Genomic DNA, 23,787 nt, shown 5'->3' with positions numbered 1-23,787 from the left:
CACTTCTGTATAATGGGCTATGTAGGGACCACTTCTGTATAATGGGGTATGTAGGGCCCTCTTCTGTATAATGGGGGTATGTAGGGCCCTCTTGTGTATAATGGGGTATGTAGGACCCTCTTCTGTATAATGGGGGTATGTAGGGCCCTCTTGTGTATAATGGGGTATGTAGGACCCTCTTCTGTATAATGGGCTATGTGGGGACCACTTCTGTATAATGGGGGTATGTAGGGACCACTTCTGTATAATGGGGGTATGTAGGGCCCTCTTGTGTAAAATGGGGTATGTAGGACCCTCTTCTGTATAATGGGCTATGTGGGGACCACTTCTGTATAATGGGGGTATGTAGGGCCCTCTTCTGTATAATGGGGGTATGTAGGGCCCTCTTCTGTATAATGGGCTATGTGGGGACCACTTCTGTATAATGGGGGTATGTAGGGCCCTCTTCTGTATAATGGGGGTATGTAGGGCCCTCTTGTGTAAAATGGGGGTATGTAGGGCCCTCTTGTGTAAAATGGGGTATGTAGGGCCCTCTTCTGTATAATGGGGGTATGTAGGGCCCTCTTGTGTAAAATGGGCTATGTAGGGACCACTTCTGTATAATGGGGTATGTAGGGAACACTTCTGTATAATGGGGTATGTAGGGCCCTCATCTGTATAATGGGGGTATGTAGGGACCACTTCTGTATAATGGGGGTATGTAGGGCCCTCGTCTGTATAATGGGGGTATGTAGGGCCCTCTTCTGTATAATGGGGTATGTAGGGCCCTCTTCTGTATAATGGGGTATGTAGGGCCCACTTCTGTATAATGGGGGTATGTAGGGACCACTTCTGTATAATGGGGGTATGTAGGGACCACTTTTGTATAATGGGGTATGTAGGGACCACTTCTGTATAATGGGGTATGTAGGGCCCTCTTCTGTATAATGGGGTATGTAGGGACCACTTCTGTATAATGGGCTATGTAGGGACCACTTCTGTATAATGGGGTATGTAGGGCCCTCTTCTGTATAATGGGGGTATGTAGGGCCCTCTTGTGTATAATGGGGTATGTAGGACCCTCTTCTGTATAATGGGGGTATGTAGGGCCCTCTTGTGTAAAATGGGGTATGTAGGACCCTCTTCTGTATAATGGGCTATGTGGGGACCACTTCTGTATAATGGGGGTATGTAGGGCCCTCTTCTGTATAATGGGGGTATGTAGGGCCCTCTTGTGTAAAATGGGGGTATGTAGGGCCCTCTTGTGTAAAATGGGGGTATGTAGGGCCCTCTTGTGTAAAATGGGGTATGTAGGGCCCTCTTGTGTAAAATGGGGGTATGTAGGGACCACTTCTGTATAATGGGGTATGTAGGGACCACTTCCTTATAATGGGGTATGTAGGGAACACTTCTGTATAATGGGGTATGTAGGGCCCTCTTCTGTATAATGGGGGTACGTAGGGACCACCTCTGTATAATGGGGGTATGTAGGGCCCTCTTGTGTGAAATGGGGGTATGTAGGGCCCTCTTCTGTATAATGGGGTATGTAGGGCCCTCTAGTGTAAAATGGGGGTATGTAGGGACCACTTCTGTATAATGGGGTATGTAGGGACCACTTCTGTATAATGGGGGTATGTAGGGCCCTCTTCTGTATAATGGGGTATGTAGGGACCACTTCTGTATAATGGGGGTATGTAGGGACCACTTCTGTATAATGGGGGTATGTAGGGCCCTCTTCTGTATAATTGGGTATGTAGGGCCCTCTTCTGTACAATGAGGGTATGTAGGGACCACTTCTGTATAATGGGGTATGTAGGGACCACTTCTGTATAATGGGGTATATAGGGAACACTTCTGTATAATGGGGATGTAGGGCCCTCTTCTGTATAATGGGGGTATGTAGGGCCCTCTTCTGTATAATGGGGGTATGTAGGGCCCTCTTGTGTAAAATGGGGTATGTAGGGCCCTCTTCTGTATAATGGGGGTATGTAGGGACCACTTCTGTATAATGGGGTATATAGGGCCTTCTTCTGTATAATGGGGGTATGTAGGGCCCTCTTCTGTATAATGGGGGTATGTAGGGCCCTCTTCTGTATAATGGGGTATGTAGGGACCACTTCTGTATAATGGGGTTATGTAGGGACCATTTCTGTATAATGGGGGTATGTAGGGACCACTTCTGTATAATGGGGGTATGTAGGGACCTCTTCTGTATAATGGGGCTATGTAGGGACCACTTCTGTATAATGGGGCTATGTAGGGACCACTTCTGTATAATGGGGTATGGAGGGCCCTCTTCTGTATAATGGGGGTATGTAGGGACCTCTTCTGTATAATGGGGGTATGTAGGAACCTCTTCTGTATAATGGGGTATGTAGGGACCTCTTCTGTATAATGGGGTATGTAGGGACCACTTCTGTATAATGGGGTATGTAGGTCCCTCTTCTGTATAACGGGGGTATGTAGGGACCACTTCTGTATAATGGGGTATGTAGGGCCCTCTTCTGTATAATAGGGGTATGTAGGGACCCCTTCTGTATTATGGGGTATGTAGGGACCTCTTCTGTATAATGGGGTATGTCTGGCCCTCTTCTGTATAATGGGGTATGTAGGGCCCTCTTCTGTATAATGGGGTATGTAGGGCCCTCTTCTATATAATGGGGTATGTAGGGCCCTCTTCTGTATAATGGGGGTATGTAGGGACCACTTCTGTATAATGGGGGTATGTAGGGCCCTCTTCTGTATAATGGGGGTATGTAAGGACCCCTTCTGTATTATGGGGTATGTAGGGACCTCTTCTGTATTATGGGGTATGTAGGGACCTCTTCTGTATTATGGGTTATGTAGGGACCACTTCTGTATAATGGGGGTATGTAGGGACCACTTCTGTATAATAGGGTATGTAGGGCCCACTTCTGTATCATGGGGGTATGGAGGGCCCTCTTCTGTATAATGGGGTATGTAGGGACCACTTCTGTGTAATGGGGGTATGGATGGACCACTTCTGTATAATGGGGGTATGTAGGGAATGGGGGTATGTAGGGACCACTTCTGTATAATGGGGGTATGTAGGGAATGGGGGTATGTAGGGACCTCTTCTGTATAATGGGGTATGTAGGGACCACTTCTGTATAATGGGGCTATGTAGGGACCACTTCTGTATGATGGGGGTATGTAGGGCCCTCTTTTGTATAATGGGGGTATGTAGGGACCTCTTCTATATAATGGGGGTATGTAGGGCCCTCTTCTGTATAATGGGGGTATGTAGGGCCCTCTTCTGTATAATGGGGATATGTAGGGACCTCTTTTGTATAATGGGGGTAAGTAGGGACCCCTTCTGTATTATGGGGGTATGTAGGGACCTTTTCTGTATTATGGGGTATGTAGGGACCTTTTCTGTATAATGGGGTATGTAGGGACCTCTTCTGTATGATGGGAGAGCTGGTGTGTGGGGGCCCTCTTGAGTTACTGGCTATAGGGGGCAGTGCCACTTCTGTGTGTAATTTGGGGGTTCAGGCACACAGTGGGGGTGCTGGGGGAACAGACAGCGCTTGGTTCTCATTCTGATCCCTCATTAAAGTGTTTGTCATTTAACTCATTAGCTCTGCATGCGGCGCCCTCATCTTAATAATGCCCCCCCCCCCCCCCCCGATTTTCCAATACTACCTGCTTAGCATGTGTCACCTGTCCCGAGACTGCCACTCACCGTCTCGTACTGCCTGTCAGGAACGCGGCCTCTCTCTCCCTGTCTCTGCCTCTCTCTTCCTGTCTCTGCCTCTCTCTTCCTGTCTCTGCCTCTCTCTCCCTGTCTCTGCCTCTCTCTCCCTATCTCTGCCTCTCTTTCCCTCTCTGCCTCTCTCTCCCTGTCTCTGCCTCTCTCTCCCTGTCTCTGCCTCTCTCTTCCTGTCCCTCCCTGTCTCTGCCTCTCTCTTCCTGTCCCTCCCTGTCTCTGCCCCTCTCTCCCTGTCCCTCCCTCTCTCTCCCTGTCCCTCCCTCTCTCTCCCTGTCCCTCCCTCTCTCTCCCTGTCTCTGCCCCTCTCTCCCTGTCCCTCCCTGTCTCTGCCTCTCTCTCCCTGGCCCTCCCTGTCTCTGCCTCTCTCTCCCTGGCCCTCCCTGTCTCTGCCTCTCTCTCCCTGGCCCTCCCTGTCTCTGCCTCTCTCTCCCTGCCCCACCCTGTCTCTGTCTGTCTCTCCCTGTCTCTGCCTCTCTCTCCCTGTCTCTGCCTCTCTCCCGGTCCCTCCCTGGCTCTCTCTCCCTGTCTCTGAAACTCTCTCCCTGACCCACCCTGTCTCTGTCTGTCTCTCCCTGTCTCTGCCTCTCTCTCCCTGTCTCTGCCTCTCTCTCCCGGTCCCTCCCTGGCTCTCTCTCCCTGTCTCTGAAACTCTCTCCCTGTCTCTGCCTCTCTCTCCCTGACTCTCCCTGTCTCTGCCTCTCTCTGCCTCTCTCTCCCTGTCTCTGCCTCTCTCTCCCTGTCTCTGCCTCTCTCTCCCTGTCTCTGCCTCTCTCTCCTGTCCCTCCCTGACTCTCTCTCCCTGTCTCTGCCTCTCTCTCCCTGTCTCTGCCTCTCTCTCCCTGTCTCTGCCTCTCTCTCAATGTCTCTGCCTCTCTCTCCCTGTCTCTGCCTCTCTCTCCCTGTCCCTCCCTGTCTCTGCCTCTCTCTCCCTGTCTCTGCCTCTCTCTCCCTGTCTCTCCCTGTCTGTCTCTCCCTGTCTCTGCCTCTCTCTCCCTGACTCTCCCTTACTCTCCCTGTCTCTGCCTCTCTCTCCCTGACTCTCCCTGTCTCTGTCTGTCCCTCCCTGTCTCTGCCTCTCTCTCCCTGTCTCTGCCTCTCTCTCCCTGTCTCTGCCTCTCTCTCCCTGTCTCTGCCTCTCTCTCCCTGTCTCTGCCTCTCTCTCCCTGTCTCTGCCTCTCTCTCCCTGTCTCTGCCTCTCTCTCCCTGTCTCCGACTCTCTCTCCCTGACTCTCCCTGTCTCTGCCTCTCTCTCCCTGTCTCTGCCTCTCTCTCCCTGTCTCTGCCTCTCTCTCCCTGTCTCCGACTCTCTCTCCCTGACTCTCCCTGTCTCTGCCTCTCTCTCCCTGTCTCTGCCTCTCTCTCCCTGTCTCTGCCTCTCTCTCCCTGTCTCTGCCTCTCTCTCCCTGTCTCTGCCTCTCTCTCCCTGTCTCTGCCTCTCTCTCCCTGTCTCTGCCTCTCTCTGCCTCTCTCTCCCCGTCTCTGCCTCTCTCTCCCCGTCTCTGCCCGCGTCCCCCTCTCTGCCCGTCTCTGCCTATCCCTCCATGTCTCTGTCTCTGCCCGTCCCCGTCTCTGCCTGTCCCGTCCGTCTCTTCGTGTCTAACACTATTTTATGTCTGCAGGCTAAGTGTGCGACTGGAAGAGCTGGAGACCTCAACATGTCACATGCACAGGGACACGGACACGCAGAAACAGTGTTACAGACACGCAGAAACAGTGTTACAGACACGCAGAAACAATATTACAGACACGCAGAAACAGTGTTACAGACACGCAGAAACAGTGTTACAGACACGCAGAAACAGTATTACAGACACGCAGAAACAGTATTACAGACACGCAGAAACAGTGTTACAGACACGCAGAAACAGTATTACAGACACGCAGAAACAATATTACAGACACGCAGAAACAGTGTTACAGACACGCAGAAACAGTGTTACAGACACGCAGAAACAGTATTACAGACACGCAGAAACAGTATTACAGACACGCAGAAACAGTGTTACAGACACGCAGAAACAGTGTTACAGACACGCAGAAACCGTGTTACAGACACGCAGAAACAGTATTACAGACACGCAGAAACAGTATTACAGACACGCAGAAACAGTGTTACAGACACGCAGAAACAGTGTTACAGACACGCAGAAACAGTGTTACAGACACGCAGAAACAGTGTTACAGACACGCAGAAACAGTATTACAGACACGCAGAAACAGTGTTACATACACGCAGAAACAGTATTACATACACGCAGAAACAGTATTACAGACACGCAGAAACAGTATTACAGACACGCAGAAACAGTATTACAGACACGCAGAAACAGTATTACAGACACGCAGAAACAGTGTTACAGACACGCAGAAACAGTGTTACAGACACGCAGAAACAGCATTACAGACACGCAGAAACAGCGTTACAGACACGCAGAAACAGCGTTACAGACACGCAGAAACAGCGTTACAGACACGCAGAAACAGCGTTACAGACACGCAGAAACAGCGTTACAGACACGCAGAAACAGCGTTACAGACACGCAGAAACAGCGTTACAGACACGCAGAAACAGCGTTACAGACACGCAGAAACAGCGTTACAGACACGCAGAAACAGCGTTACAGACACGCAGAAACAGCGTTACAGACACGCAGAAACAGTGTTACAGACACGCAGAAACAGTATTACAGACACGCAGAAACAGTGTTACAGACACGCAGAAACAGTGTTACAGACACGCAGAAACAGTGTTACAGACACGCAGAAACAGTGTTACAGACACGCAGAAACAGTGTTACAGACACGCAGAAACAGTGTTACAGACACGCAGAAACAGTATTACAGACACGCAGAAACAGTGTTACATACACGCAGAAACAGTATTACATACACGCAGAAACAGCGTTACAGACACGCAGAAACCGCGTTACAGACACGCAGAAACAGCGTTACAGACACGCAGATACAGCGTTACAGACACGCAGAAACAGCGTTACAGACACGCAGAAACAGCGTTACAGACACGCAGAAACAGTGTTACAGACACGCAGAAACAGTGTTACAGACACGCAGAAACAGTGTTACAGACACGCAGAAACAGTGTTACAGACACGCAGAAACAGTGTTACAGACACGCAGAAACAGTGTTACAGACACGCAGAAACAGTGTTACAGACACGCAGAAACAGTATTACAGACACGCAGAAACAGTATTACAGACACGCAGAAACAGTGTTACAGACACGCAGAAACAGTGTTACAGACACGCAGAAACAGTATTACAGACACGCAGAAACAGTGTTACAGACACGCAGAAACAGTGTTACAGACACGCAGAAACAGTATTACAGACACGCAGAAACAATATTACAGACACGCAGAAACAGTGTTACAGACACGCAGAAACAGTGTTACAGACACGCAGAAACAGCGTTACAGACACGCAGAAACAGCGTTACAGACACGCAGAAACAGTGTTACAGACACGCAGAAACAGTGTTACAGACACGCAGAAACAGTGTTACAGACACGCAGAAACAGTGTTACAGACACGCAGAAACAGTATTACAGACACGCAGAAACAGTGTTACAGACACGCAGAAACAGTGTTACAGACACGCAGAAACAGTGTTACAGACACGCAGAAACAGTATTACAGACACGCAGAAACAGTATTACAGACACGCAGAAACAGTGTTACAGACACGCAGAAACAGTGTTACAGACACGCAGAAACAGTGTTACAGACACACAGAAACAGTGTTACAGACACGCAGAAACAGTGTTACAGACACGCAGAAACAGTGTTACAGACACGCAGAAACAGAAACAGTGTTACAGACACGCAGAAACAGTGTTACAGACACGCAGAAACAGTATTACAGACACGCAGAAACAGTGTTACAGACACGCAGAAACAGTGTTACATACACGCAGAAACAGTGTTACAGACACGCAGAAACAGTGTTACAGACACGCAGAAACAGTGTTACAGACACGCAGAAACAGTGTTACAGACACGCAGAAACAATGTTACAGACACGCAGAAACAATGTTACAGACACGCAGAAACAGTATTACAGACACGCAGAAACAGTATTACAGATACGCAGAAACAGTATTACAGACACGCAGAAACAGTATTACAGACACGCAGAAACAGTATTACAGACACGCAGAAACAGTATTACAGACACGCAGAAACAGTATTACAGACACGCAGAAACAGTATTACAGACACGCAGAAACAGTGTTACAGACACGCAGAAACAGTGTTACAGACACGCAGAAACAGTGTTACAGACACGCAGAAACAGTGTTACAGACACGCAGAAACAGTGTTACAGACACGCAGAAACAGTGTTACAGACACGCAGAAACAGTATTACAGACACGCAGAAACAATATTACAGACACGCAGAAACAGTGTTACAGACACGCAGAAACAGTGTTACAGACACGCAGAAACAGCGTTACAGACACGCAGAAACAGCGTTACAGACACGCAGAAACAGCGTTACAGACACGCAGAAACAGCGTTACAGACACGCAGAAACAGCGTTACAGACACGCAGAAACAGTATTACAGACACGCAGAAACAATATTACAGACACGCAGAAACAGTGTTACAGACACGCAGAAACAGTGTTACAGACACGCAGAAACAGTGTTACAGACACGCAGAAACAGTGTTACAGACACGCAGAAACAGTATTACAGACACGCAGAAACAGTGTTACAGACACGCAGAAACAGTATTACAGACACGCAGAAACAGTGTTACAGACACGCAGAAACAGTGTTACAGACACGCAGAAACAGTATTACAGACACGCAGAAACAGTATTACAGACACGCAGAAACAGTATTACAGACACGCAGAAACAGTGTTACAGACACGCAGAAACAGTGTTACAGACACGCAGAAACAGTGTTACAGACACGCAGAAACAGTATTACAGACACGCAGAAACAATATTACAGACACGCAGAAACAGCATTACAGACACGCAGAAACAGCGTTACAGACACGCAGAAACAGCGTTACAGACACGCAGAAACAGTGTTACAGACACGCAGAAACAGTGTTACAGACACGCAGAAACAGTATTACAGACACGCAGAAACAGTATTACAGACACGCAGAAACAATGTTACAGACACGCAGAAACAGTGTTACAGACACGCAGAAACAGTATTACAGACACGCAGAAACAGTATTACAGACACGCAGAAACAGTGTTACAGACACGGAGAAACAGTGTTACAGACACGCAGAAACAGTGTTACAGACACGCAGAAACAGTGTTACAGACACGCAGAAACAGTGTTACAGACACGCAGAAACAGTGTTACAGACACGCAGAAACAGTGTTACAGACACGCAGAAACAGTATTACAGACACGCAGAAACAGCATTACAGACACGCAGAAACAGCGTTACAGACACGCAGAAACAGCGTTACAGACACGCAGAAACAGTGTTACAGACACGCAGAAACAGTGTTACAGACACGCAGAAACAGTATTACAGACACGCAGAAACAGTATTACAGACACGCAGAAACAATGTTACAGACACGCAGAAACAGTGTTACAGACACGCAGAAACAGTGTTACAGACACGCAGAGACAGTATTACAGACACGCAGAAACAGTATTACAGACACGCAGAAACAGTTTTGCAGACACGCAGAAACAGTGTTACAGACACGCAGAAACAGTGTTACAGACACGCAGAAACAGTATTACAGACACGCAGAAACAGTGTTACAGACACGCAGAAACAGTGTTACAGACACGCAGAAACAGTGTTACAGACACGCAGAAACAGTGTTACAGACACGCAGAAACAGTGTTACAGACACGCAGAAACAGTGTCACAGACACGCAGAAACAGTGTCTCAGACACGCAGAAACAGTGTCTCAGACACGCAGAAACAGTGTTACAGACACGCAGAAACAGTGTTACAGACACGCAGAAACAGTATTACAGACACGCAGAAACAGTATTACAAACACGCAGAAACAGTGTTACAGACACGCAGAAACAGTATTACAGACACGCAGAAACAGTATTACAGACACGCAGAAACAGTGTTACAGACACGCAGAAACAATATTACAGACACGCAGAAACAGTGTTACAGACACGCAGAAACAGTATTACAGACACGCAGAAACAGTGTTACAGACACGCAGAAACAGTGTTACAGACACGCAGAAACAGTATTACAGACACGCAGAAACAGTATTACAGACACGCAGAAACAGTGTTACAGACACGCAGAAACAGTATTACAGACACGCAGAAACAGTGTTACAGACACGCAGAAACAGTATTACAGACACGCAGAAACAGTGTTACAGACACGCAGAAACAGTGTTACAGACACGCAGAAACAGTATTACAGACACGCAGAAACAGTATTACAGACACGCAGAAACAGTATTACAGACACGCAGAAACAGTGTTACAGACACGCAGAAACAGTGTTACAGACACGCAGAAACAGTGTTACAGACACGCAGAAACAGTGTTACAGACACGCAGAAACAGTATTACAGACACGCAGAAACAATATTACAGACACGCAGAAACAGCGTTACAGACACGCAGAAACAGCGTTACAGACACGCAGAAACAGTGTTACAGACACGCAGAAACAGTGTTACAGACACGCAGAAACAGTATTACAGACACGCAGAAACAATATTACAGACACGCAGAAACAGCATTACAGACACGCAGAAACAGCGTTACAGACACGCAGAAACAGCGTTACAGACACGCAGAAACAGTGTTACAGACACGCAGAAACAGTGTTACAGACACGCAGAAACAGTATTACAGACACGCAGAAACAGTATTACAGACACGCAGAAACAATGTTACAGACACGCAGAAACAGTGTTACAGACACGCAGAAACAGTGTTACAGACACGCAGAGACAGTATTACAGACACGCAGAAACAGTATTACAGACACGCAGAAACAGTGTTGCAGACACGCAGAAACAGTGTTACAGACACGCAGAAACAGTGTTACAGACACGCAGAAACAGTATTACAGACACGCAGAAACAGTGTTACAGACACGCAGAAACAGTGTTACAGACACGCAGAAACAGTGTTACAGACACGCAGAAACAGTGTTACAGACACGCAGAAACAGTGTCACAGACACGCAGAAACAGTGTCTCAGACACGCAGAAACAGTGTCTCAGACACGCAGAAACAGTGTTACAGACACGCAGAAACAGTGTTACAGACACGCAGAAACAGTATTACAGACACGCAGAAACAGTATTACAAACACGCAGAAACAGTGTTACAGACACGCAGAAACAGTATTACAGACACGCAGAAACAGTATTACAGACACGCAGAAACAGTGTTACAGACACGCAGAAACAATATTACAGACACGCAGAAACAGTGTTACAGACACGCAGAAACAGTATTACAGACACGCAGAAACAGTGTTACAGATACGCAGAAACAGTGTTACAGACACGCAGAAACAGTATTACAGACACGCAGAAACAGTATTACAGACACGCAGAAACAGTGTTACAGACACGCAGAAACAGTGTTACAGACACGCAGAAACAGTGTTACAGACACGCAGAAACAGTATTACAGACACGCAGAAACAATATTACAGACACGCAGAAACAGTGTTACAGACACGCAGAAACAGTGTCACAGACACGCAGAAACAGTGTTACAGACACGCAGAAACAGTGTTACAGACACGCAGAAACAATATTACAGACACGCAGAAACAGTGTTACAGACACGCAGAAACAGTGTTACAGACACGCAGAAACAGTATTACAGACACGCAGAAACAGTATTACAGACACGCAGAAACAGTGTTACAGACACGCAGAAACAGTGTTACAGACACGCAGAAACCGTGTTACAGACATGCAGAAACAGTATTACAGACACGCAGAAACAGTATTACAGACACGCAGAAACAGTGTTACAGACACGCAGAAACAGTGTTACAGACACGCAGAAACAGTGTTACAGACACGCAGAAACAGTGTTACAGACACGCAGAAACAGTATTACAGACACGCAGAAACAGTGTTACATACACGCAGAAACAGTATTACATACACGCAGAAACAGTATTACAGACACGCAGAAACAATATTACAGACACGCAGAAACAGTGTTACAGACACGCAGAAACAGTGTTACAGACACGCAGAAACAATATTACAGACACGCAGAAACAGTGTTACAGACACGCAGAAACAGTGTTACAGACACGCAGAAACAGTGTTACAGACACGCAGAAACAGTATTACAGACACGCAGAAACAGTGTTACAGACACGCAGAAACAGTGTTACAGACACGCAGATACAGTGTTAGAGACACGCAGATACAGTGTTACAGACACGCAGAAACAGTATTACAGACACGCAGAAACAGTATTACAGACACGCAGAAACAATATTACAGACACGCAGAAACAGTGTTACAGACACGCAGAAACAGTGTTACAGACACGCAGAAACAGTATTACAGACACGCAGAAACAGTATTACAGACACGCAGAAACAGTATTACAGACACGCAGAAACAGTATTACAGACACGCAGAAACAGTATTACAGACACGCAGAAACAGTGTTACAGACACGCAGAAACAGTGTTACAGACACGCAGAAACAGTGTTACAGACACGCAGAAACAGTGTTACAGACACGCAGAAACAATATTACAGACACGCAGAAACAGCATTACAGACACGCAGAAACAGCGTTACAGACACGCAGAAACAGCGTTACAGACACGCAGAAACAGTGTTACAGACACGCAGAAACAGTGTTACAGACACGCAGAAACAGTGTTACAGACACGCAGAAACAGTATTACAGACACGCAGAAACAATGTTACAGACACGCAGAAACAGTGTTACAGACACGCAGAAACAGTATTACAGACACGCAGAAACAGTATTACAGACACGCAGAAACAGTGTTGCAGACACGCAGAAACAGTGTTACAGACACGCAGAAACAGTGTTACAGACACGCAGAAACAGTATTACAGACACGCAGAAACAGTGTTACAGACACGCAGAAACAGTGTTACAGACACGCAGAAACAGTGTTACAGACACGCAGAAACAGTGTTACAGACACGCAGAAACAGTGTCACAGACACGCAGAAACAGTGTCTCAGACACGCAGAAACAGTGTCTCAGACACGCAGAAACAGTGTTAGACACGCAGAAACAGTGTTACAGACACGCAGAAACAGTATTACAGACACGCAGAAACAGTATTACAAACACGCAGAAACAGTGTTACAGACACGCAGAAACAGTATTACAGACATGCAGAAACAGTATTACAGACACGCAGAAACAGTGTTACAGACACGCAGAAACAATATTACAGACACGCAGAAACAGTGTTACAGACACGCAGAAACAGTATTACAGACACGCAGAAACAGTGTTACAGACACGCAGAAACAGTATTACAGACACGCAGAAACAGTATTACAGACACGCAGAAACAGTGTTACAGACACGCAGAAACAGTGTTACAGACACGCAGAAACAGTGTTACAGACACGCAGAAACAGTATTACAGACATTCAGAAACAATGTTACAGACACGCAGAAACAGTGTTACAGACACGCAGAAACAGTGTCACAGACACGCAGAAACAGTGTCACAGACACGCAGAAACAGTGTTACAGACACGCAGAAACAGTGTTACAGACACGCAGAAACAGTGTTACAGACACGCAGAAACAGTGTTACAGACACGCAGAAACAGTGTTACAGACACGCAGAAACAGTGTTACAGACACGCAGAAACAGTGTTACAGACACGCAGAAACAGTATTACAGACACGCAGAAACAGTGTTACAGACACGCAGAAACAGTATTACAGACACGCAGAAACAGTATTACAGACACGCAGAAACAGTATTACAGACACGCAGAAACAGTGTTACAGACACGCAGAAACAGTGTTACAGACACGCAGAAACAGTGTTACAGACACGCAGAAACAGTGTTACAGACACGCAGAAACAGTGTTACAGACACGCAGAAACAGTGTTACAGACACGCAGAAACAGTGTTACAGACACGCAGAAACAGAAACAGTGTTACAGACACGCAGAAACAGTGTTACAGACACGCAGAAACAGTATTACAGACACGCAGAAACAGTGTTACAGACACGCAGAAACAGTGTTACAGACACGCAGAAACAGTGTTACAGACACGCAGAAACAGTGTTACAGACACGCAGAAACAGTGTTACAGACACGCAGAAACAATGTTACAGACACGCAGAAACAATGTTACAGACACGCAGAAACAGTATTACAGACACGCAGAAACAGTATTACAGATACGCAGAAACAGTATTACAGACACGCAGAAACAGTATTACAGACACGCAGAAACAGTATTACAGACACGCAGAAACAGTATTACAGACACGCAGAAACAGTATTACAGACACGCAGAAACAGTGTTACAGACACGCAGAAACAGTGTTACAGACACGCAGAAACAGTGTTACAGACACGCAGAAACAGTGTTACAGACACGCAGAAACAGTGTTACAGACACGCAGAAACAGTGTTACAGACACGCAGAAACAGTGTTACAGACACGCAGAAACAGTGTTACAGACACGCAGAAACAGTGTTACAGACACGCAGAAACAGTGTTACAGACACGCAGAAACAGTGTTACAGACACGCAGAAACAGTGTTACAGACACGCAGAAACAGTGTTACAGACACGCAGAAACAGTGTTACAGACACGCAGAAACAGTATTACAGACACGCAGAAACAATGTTACAGACACGCAGAAACAGCGTTACAGACACGCAGAAACAGCGTTACAGACACGCAGAAACAGCGTTACAGACACGCAGAAACAGCGTTACAGACACGCAGAAACAGCGTTACAGACACGCAGAAACAGCATTACAGACACGCAGAAACAGCGTTACAGACACGCAGAAACAGTATTACAGACACGCAGAAACAGTATTACAGACACGCAGAAACAGTGTTACAGACACGCAGAAACAGTGTTACAGACACGCAGAAACAGTATTACAGACACGCAGAAACAGTGTTACAGACACGCAGAAACAGTATTACAGACACGCAGAAACAGTGTTACAGACACGCAGAAACAGTATTACAGACACGCAGAAACAGTGTTACAGACACGCAGAAACAGTGTTACAGACACGCAGAAACAGTATTACAGACACGCAGAAACAGTATTACAGACACGCAGAAACAGTATTACAGACACGCAGAAACAGTGTTACAGACACGCAGAAACAGTGTTACAGACACGCAGAAACAGTGTTACAGACACGCAGAAACAGTGTTACAGACACGCAGAAACAGTATTACAGACACGCAGAAACAATATTACAGACACGCAGAAACAGCGTTACAGACACGCAGAAACAGCGTTACAGACACGCAGAAACAGTGTTACAGACACGCAGAAACAGTGTTACAGACACGCAGAAACAGTATTACAGACACGCAGAAACAGTATTACAGACACGCAGAAACAATGTTACAGACACGCAGAAACAGTGTTACAGACACGCAGAAACAGTGTTACAGACACGCAGAGACAGTATTACAGACACGCAGAAACAGTATTACAGACACGCAGAAACAGTATTACAGACACGCAGAAACAGTATTACAGACACGCAGAAACAGTGTTACAGACACGCAGAAACAGTGTTACAGACACGCAGAAACAGTGTTACAGACACGCAGAAACAGTGTTACAGACACGCAGAAACAGTGTTACAGACACGCAGAAACAGTGTTACAGACACGCAGAAACAGTGTTACAGACACGCAGAAACAGTGTTACAGACACGCAGAAACAGTGTTACAGACACGCAGAAACAGTGTTACAGACACGCAGAAACAATATTACAGACACGCAGAAACAGTGTTACAGACACGCAGAAACAGTATTACAGACACGCAGAAACAGTGTTACAGACACGCAGAAACAGTGTTACAGACACGCAGAAACAGTATTACAGACACGCAGAAACAGTATTACAGACACGCAGAAACAGTATTACAGACACGCAGAAACAGTATTACAGACACGCAGAAACAGTATTACAGACACGCAGAAACAGTGTTACAGACACGCAGAAACAGTGTTACAGACACGCAGAAACAGTATTACAGACACGCAGAAACAATATTACAGACACGCAGAAACAGTGTTACAGACACGCAGAAACAGTGTCACAGACACGCAGAAACAGTGTTACAGACACGCAGAAACAGTGTTACAGACACGCAGAAACAGTATTACAGACACGCAGAAACAATATTACAGACACGCAGAAACAGTGTTACAGACACGCAGAAACAGTGTTACAGACACGCAGAAACAATATTACAGACACGCAGAAACAGTGTTACAGACACGCAGAAACAGTGTTACAGACACGCAGAAACAGTATTACAGACACGCAGAAACAGTGTTACAGACACGCAGAAACAGTGTTACAGACACGCAGATACAGTGTTAGAGACACGCAGATACAGTGTTACAGACACGCAGAAACAGTATTACAGACACGCAGAAACAGTATTACAGACACGCAGAAACAGTGTTACAGACACGCAGAAACAGTATTACAGACACGCAGAAACAGTGTTACAGACACGCAGAAACAGTATTACAGACACGCAGAAACAGTGTTACAGACACGCAGAAACAGTATTACAGACACGCAGAAACAGTGTTACAGACACGCAGAAACAGTGTTACAGACACGCAGAAACAGTGTTACAGACACGCAGAAACAGTATTACAGACACGCAGATACAGTGTTACAGACACGCAGAAACAGTATTACATACACGCAGAAACAGTATTACATACACGCAGAAACAGTATTACAGACACGCAGAGACCAGGAACACTTATAGTAGAAATGACGTGACGGAGCGACGGCTTGGTCGCGATCGTTGGAAGTCAAATCAATTTGATTTTTCCAGCGACTGCAGCCTGACGTCGCCACCACTATAAGCGCAGCCTTACACATACAGACACGCGCAGACGGAGAGCACTGGCGCGCGCAGACGGAGAGCACTGGCGCGCGCAGACGGAGAGTACTGGCGCGCGCAGACGGAGAGCACTGGCGCGCGCAGACGGAGAGCACTGGCGCGCGCAGATGGAGAGCACTCACACGGACGCACATACACACATACTCAGACTCACACGGCTGTGAGGACACAGCTGTGCCCCCCTGTGCCTCGCTCTGCCCAGTCTAATACCTCTCTCTGATTTCAGACATCCCTCGCAGGACGCCCCGCTCCCCCCTGTCTGACTTGCAGGGGGCAAACACCATCCAGGAGAGGAGCCCCCGGTGAGTGGGGTAACTGCCAGGTCAATGTCTGTGTGTGTCTCCCCCCCCCTTTCCTCTCTCTCGTCTCCTCTCCGTCCCTCTTCTCTCTCCCCCCTACCCCCCTCTCCCACTGTCTCCTTTCTCACCCCCCATCTCCTCTCTCACCCCCCATCTCCTCTTTCCCCCCCATCTCCTCTTTCACCCCCTCTTCTTTCTCACCCCCTCTTCTCTCTCACCCCCTCTTCTCTCTCATCCCCTCTTCTCTCTCACCCCCCATCTCCTCTCTCACCCCGTCTCCTCTCTCACCCCTCCTTCTCCTCTCTCACCCCCCGTCTCCTCTCACCCCCCCGTCTCCTCTCACCCCCGTCTCCTCTCTCCCCCCTTCCCACTCCTCTCTCCCCCCTTCCCACTCCTCTCTCCCCCCTTCCCACTCCTCTCTCCCCCCTTTCCCACTCCTCTCTCCCCCCCTTCCCACTCCTCTCTCCCCCCCTTCCCACTCCTCTCTCCCCCCTTCCCACTCCTCTCTCCCCCCATTTCCCACTCCTCCCTCCCCTCCTTCCCACTCCTCCCTCCCCTCCACTCCTCTCTCCCCCCACTCCTCTCTCTCCCCCCCTTCCCACTCCTCTCTCTCCCCCCCTTCCCACTCCTCTCTCTCCCCCCCTTCCCACTCCTCTCTCTCCCCCCCTTCCCACTCCTCTCTCTCCCCCCCTTCCCACTCCTCTCCCCCCCCCCTTCCCACTCCTCTCCCCCCCCCCTTCCCACTCCTCTCCCCCCCTTCCCACTCCTCGCCCCCTCTTCCACTCCTCCCCCCCCTTCCCACTCCTCTCCCCTGTGACGGGAGACGCGCTTAATAACACATTTATATTTCGTGGGTCCTGATTGAGCAGAACAGGTTGAGCAAAATAAACTGAGATTTATTCCCTTGATAGGCAAACACACGACAACTGCAGAATAAACTTAATAATTACACTCACGGGTAGAGAAACAGAGGATAATGTGCAGAAATGTGCAAAGCACCTGAAGATTGTCCTTTAAAATGTAGTCCATTTGCAAATTGCCAAATAAATAGCCAGTTCAATCCTTCTGTGAATGTGCAAAGTCCTTTCTGGTTCTCTGGGATTGGTCTGGATCCCCAGGGCTAACGCAATCCTGAAGCAGGGCTAGTTTCCTTGTTGCGATGTTTTTTAACCCCTTGCATTCTGGAATCGTAGCCGCTGTACTTAGGTCTTATCTGCTTGAAGAAATCAGGTAACAACAGCAGGAACAACAACAACACAGGAACAACACAGGAATGAGGGGTACAGGCCTTTTTAAGGACAAGGGCCTGTGAAGTGTTACATTAGCCTCATCCCATTGGCAAGGAATTATCTTCCTCCTATCAGAACCTGCCAGGTCACATGGGCAAATCCTACAGCCAGCTCAGGTAACTCTGAGCATGCTCAGTAAGCAGCTTGGTAGCACTGCTAAGTAAAAAGAGGCCACTCATTTCTGGGGACGCAACGTCTGGAGTTTGGTCCCAAGGTGTGAAATATCTAGGATGAGTAACAGGATCTGCTACTCAGAAACATCTGATTAAGTGACACTTTATGACTCTGGGGTCTTTCATGTATGCATAACATTTGGTCCTTAATGCATTACAAAGGCAGGCAGAAACAATAGCATCCTGCCTGTACATATAAACCTGCACCAGAAAGGCACTTTATCAAAAATATGTTTCCCTTATGACAAAGTAATATTTTTAATATGTGTGTACTTGGGGGATGACACTGAGGCGGCACCCCAAAAATCAGGGTGCTGGCTCACGCCGTTCCTAAATTAGCAGTCTTAAAAGGGGAACAGCATATAAAATTAACCCCTTCATCCCCAATATGAAAATAGGGGAAACCAGCCGAGCCCACTGCCTTTATTAATGCGCTGATTACCCCCATTTTCGCCACACCTCCCCCACTCAAAGCCCAAGGTTTGCCCTGGCCACCTCCTCTGGTGGTTGGGCTGACCGGAGGGTTTTTGAAGTCATTAGGTCTTGGGGATTGTCCTGCCGGGAGAGGCCATCAGCGTTCCCATGCTCACTGCCTTTCTTGTGCTGAATGGTGAAGTCACATTCTTGCAAGGCCAGGCTCCAGCGTGAGAGCTTGGCATTCTCTCCCGACACCCTCTGCAACCAACTTAGGGGGTTATGGTCAGTGATAACAGTGAAGTGTCTGCCATAGAGATAAGGCTGTAACTTCTTGAGAGCCCATACTATGGTCAGACACTCCTTCTCAATAGTGGCATAGGCCACTTCTCTGGGCAGCAGCTTGCGGCTCAGGTAAACCACGGGATGCTCACTACCCCCATCCCCCACCTGGCTGAGCACCGCCCCAATACCGAAGTCTGAGGCATCAGTCTGCACCAGAAACTTTTTGGAATAATCTGGAGCAGCCAGTATAGGAGCGCTGGCTAGTGCAGTCTTCAAAGCCTGAAATGCAGCTTCACAGGCTGGAGACCAGACTACCAGCACAGACAGTCGCTTCTGGGTCAAGTCAGTCAGGGGTTTGGCAATGGCACTATACTGGGGAACAAACTTCCTATAGTAGCCTGCAGTGCCTAGAAACGCCATGACCTGCTTTTTGGGAGTGGGCCACTGCACTACTGCCTCTACCTTAGCTGGTTCTGGCTTGAGGTGCCCTCCACCTACTCTATGCCCCAGGTATAAGACTTCAGCCATCCCCACTAAGCACTTGGTGGGTTTTAAGGTGAGACCTGCCTCCCTAATCCTGGCTAGCACCGCAGCTACATGAATTAGGTGTAATTCCCAGGAGTTACTGAACACAGCAATATCATCCATATAAGCCCTTGCAAACCCTTGCATTCCCTCTAGCAAACGATTGACCAGGCGTTGGAAGGTAGCCGGTGCATTCTTCATCCCAAATGGCATCACTAAGAACACATAGAGGCCACTTGGGGTGATGAACGCCGACTTCTCCCTAGCCTCCTCGGTCAAAGGGATCTGCCAGTACCCTTTACTGAGATCCATAGTGGTCAGATACCTTGCCCCCGCGAGTTCATCCAGCAACTCATCCATGCGGTGCATGGGGTAGGCATCTGAAACCGTCCCTGCATTGAGCTGCCGGTAGTCCACACAGAACCGGGTGGTCCCATCCTTCTTAGGCACTAGGACTACCGGACAAGCCCAAGGGCTCTGGGATGGTACAATTACCCCTAGGGCCAGCATCTCCTCCACCTCCCTCTCTATACTGCCCTTCACCTCTGCTGACACTCTATAAGCGTGCTTATGCAGAGGTCTCAGATCCCCTGTAAGCACTGGGTGCTCAGTGATGTGTGTCCTCCCTGGCTTGTCAGTGAACAGAGCCCTATACTACTCTAGCATAGCCCTGGCATCTGCTCTCTGCCTGACACTCAGCTGAGCCCCGATTTCCACCTGCTCTAGGGTACCTCCCTGCCTAGCCTCCCCCAGGAGATCAGGCAGAGCATTGCTCGCCGGATCCCCCATCGGTTGGCTGCAAATGGCCAGCACCGATGCCACACTCTGTGCTATGTACTCCTTGAGCATATTGATGTGATAGACTTTGGTCCTCCCTGTCTCAGCATCTACCTGTACAACATAGTTGCACTCGTTCATCTTTCGCAGTACCGAATACGGTCCCGACCAGACAGCCATTAATTTGTTCTTCCGAGTGGGTTTGAGAACAAGCACCTGCTGTCCTGGGATGAATTCTCTGCTACGGGCATTCTGGTCATACCATGTCTTCTGCTTGGTCTGAGCAGACCTAAGGTTGTCCTGTGCCAACCCCATGAGCATCTCTAACCGGTCTCTGAGATCTACCACATACTGAAGCACAGACGCATCAGTATTGGTAGCTTCCCCTTCCCATCCCTCACGGAATAGGTCCAGAGGTCCTCGTACCCTGCGACCATATAGCAGCTCAAAGGGATAGAAGCCTGTAGATTCTTGCAGTACCTCTCGGTAGGCAAACAGCAAATGCTGCAGGTGAATCTCCCAGTCTTTCCCTTCAGCCTCTATAAATGTCCTAAGCATCTGCTTCAGGGAACCATTGAACCTCTCACATAGTCCGTTGGTTTGGGGGTGGTAAGGGGTCGTGCGCTGGTGCTTCACCCCGCACGCATCCCAGAGACACTGTAGCAATTCACTCATGAATTGCGACCCTTGATCGTTTAGGACCTCGCTAGGGAAACCTACCCTAGTGAAAATGGTGAGCAAAGCCTTAGCCACTGCCTTAGCATCTATAGTAGCCAGCGCTACAGCCTCAGGGTACCGGGTAGCAAAATCCACCACCGTGAGGATGTAGCGCTTCCCTGTCCAGCTCGGAATCATAAGGGGCCCCACCAGGTCCATTGCTACCCGCTGAAAGGGTTCCCCTATCACCGGTAGCGGTCTCAGGGGGGCCTTCACACGATCACCCGCCTTACCTACTCGCTGGCAGGCATCACAGGAGCGGCAGAAATCTGCCACCTCGCTGGAGGCCCCCGGCCAGTAGTAACGCTGCAAGAGACGGGCTCTCGTGCGTGTGACCCCCTGATGCCCCGCAAGCGGGATGGAGTGGGCAACCTGTAATAACTGTTGCCTATACCCCGTGGGTACCACTAACTGTCGCTTGCCAGTCCAAACCTTATCCAACCCTCTAGCCCCTTGCTCTCTATACAAAAGCCCGCGGTGCCACAAGTAGTAATCAGATCCCTCACTTGGCTTAGACTCGGATGCCCGAAGTCTCATGCCCTCCAAGGTGGGATCAGATTGCACCGCTTCCCTGAACTGAGTGCCTAATTCTGGCCACCCCCCGGTCATACCTGAGTCAGGGGGACAGGGAACAGGTACAGGGTACAGTAAGTCAGTGTCAGAAGCGGACTGAGTCTGGCTTACCTGTCTGGTCTCCTCAGAGACTGCTGGAACTGTAGGTCCCAAATGCAGGGGGACAGGGGCTGCTGCTGTGATCTTTGCTGCCTGGCTCCTAGTAATCGCTGCAACCGGTGCAGCAGGTGTCAGCTCCGCAGTAAAAACACAGGTAACGTGCCCCAGATCATTGCCAAGGAGCACCTCAGCATCCAATCCGGGCAATACCCCCACCTCCCTCATGCCACGACCCGCCCCCCAGTCCAAAAAGACCCGGGCAACTTGGAGTGACCGCGGTCCTCCGTCTGGCATGGTCACTTGCATCCCGGTGCCCGGGAGCAAATCCTCTGGCCGCACCATATCAGGGCGCACCAGAGTCACGGTGGCACCGGATGCCGGTCTCCAATGGTCACCCTCCGCAGATGCTTCTGCCTGGCATCGTTGCGTTGCAACCCGATTGGTGCAACCTGATGCCCTCCGCTCTCCACTGCAGGTCCTGAGTTGGCAAGGGTTGGTGCCTCCGTGGTCATCCCTCTGTCGGCTGGCGTCACGGCTGCGCGGTCCCCTCCAATGGTGCCAGTCGCACACGGGCAACTGGTTTTGCTGCTTGGGAGCGGTGCCCCTGATGGGGTCCTGTGGACCGGTCCCGGTCCGGACAATCGGGTCTAAGGTGCCCGACCTTGTTGCAGGTAAAACACCTCCTCTCATGTTTGAATTCTGCAGCCTTTGGCGCTTTGCTTGCTGCTGCAGCTTTCAGTGTCCATAAAGGGGTAGCTTTAGTTCCCTGGGCTGCTCGGGCCCCTCCTTGGGGAACTGCTGGCTCATCCAAAGCAATCCTGCTGGCCACATACTCGTCGGCCATTTCGGGCAGCGTCCTCACAGGTCTTAGGTTTGTGGTCATAGATCCAAGCCCGCACAGTGGGGAAACCGCTGCATCAGCTGCTCCTGGAACACCAGGTCCAGTAAGGTATGGTATTTGGTAGCAGAATGGAAAACAAATAGGTAGCGCTATATCCCAATAGGCAGGCAGCCTGTGATATAACCCTGACCCCCAGTCAGGTAATGAATAGGACAAAAAATTATATCTATGGCGCTCTGCACTAGTAATATGTATACCATATATATTATATAAAATGACAATAAAATTATACAACCAGTGTCGTGGATTTTCTCCCTTAGATATAGATGCTCCACACGTGGTGGGTAAACATGTAAGGAAAGAAAATCAAAACATAGTGTATTACTGTTATACACACACACAAACATGCAACATGAGACAGACGCTGAGAACAACAGGTGACAAATTACAAACACATTTAATAAGGTATATCATTAAAAATACATAAAAATACATAAAAACATATATAGGGATCTGGTAGGACACTCCAACTCAAGTGGGGGTACCTGCTTACCGAATGTAAGAAGGTATCAGGCAGTGGATATTTTAAAAGAGTATCCCCTCTTGTGGATGGCTGCTGCTGTAGCGAACTCCTGGGCTCACACGTGTAGTCTCCTGCGTGGATAGTGCAGGCTCCTTCAGCCCGTGGCATCCGCCTCTGTCCGCAGTGGACACGTGATGATGGCGTGTAAGCTGGCAGCTGTAGACACCTCCTGCCTGGCCGCTGAAAGCGCGCCAACCGGAGCAGATTCAAATGCGGATGGATATGCGCCAAGAAACAGCAGCCCGCGGGTAGCAGCTATCGATTCCAAGGGGGACAGTGATCACCACTGAGTGTGGGAGACCTCACAGAACCACCCTACGCGTTTCGAAAGTAAAACTTTCTTCCTCAGGGGTAAACGTGA

At 48.7% G+C, this 23,787-nt stretch overlaps 1 protein-coding gene across 1 annotated transcript in view; it reads left to right on the top strand.

Moving 5' to 3' along the window:
* Nucleotides 1–23,787, top strand: part of LOC142469209 (unconventional myosin-IXa-like) — an 86,787-nt gene that overhangs the window by 23,525 nt on the left and 39,475 nt on the right. Inside the window, 1 exon segment of the mRNA XM_075576169.1 lies at nucleotides 17,078–17,153. Coding sequence (XP_075432284.1) covers nucleotides 17,078–17,153 — 76 coding nt within the window.

Source organism: Ascaphus truei, chromosome 18 (genome assembly GCF_040206685.1).
Source record: "Ascaphus truei isolate aAscTru1 chromosome 18, aAscTru1.hap1, whole genome shotgun sequence".
Classification (NCBI taxonomy): Eukaryota; Metazoa; Chordata; class Amphibia; order Anura; family Ascaphidae; genus Ascaphus; species Ascaphus truei.
This window is presented reverse-complemented; position numbering and strand designations above follow the sequence as displayed.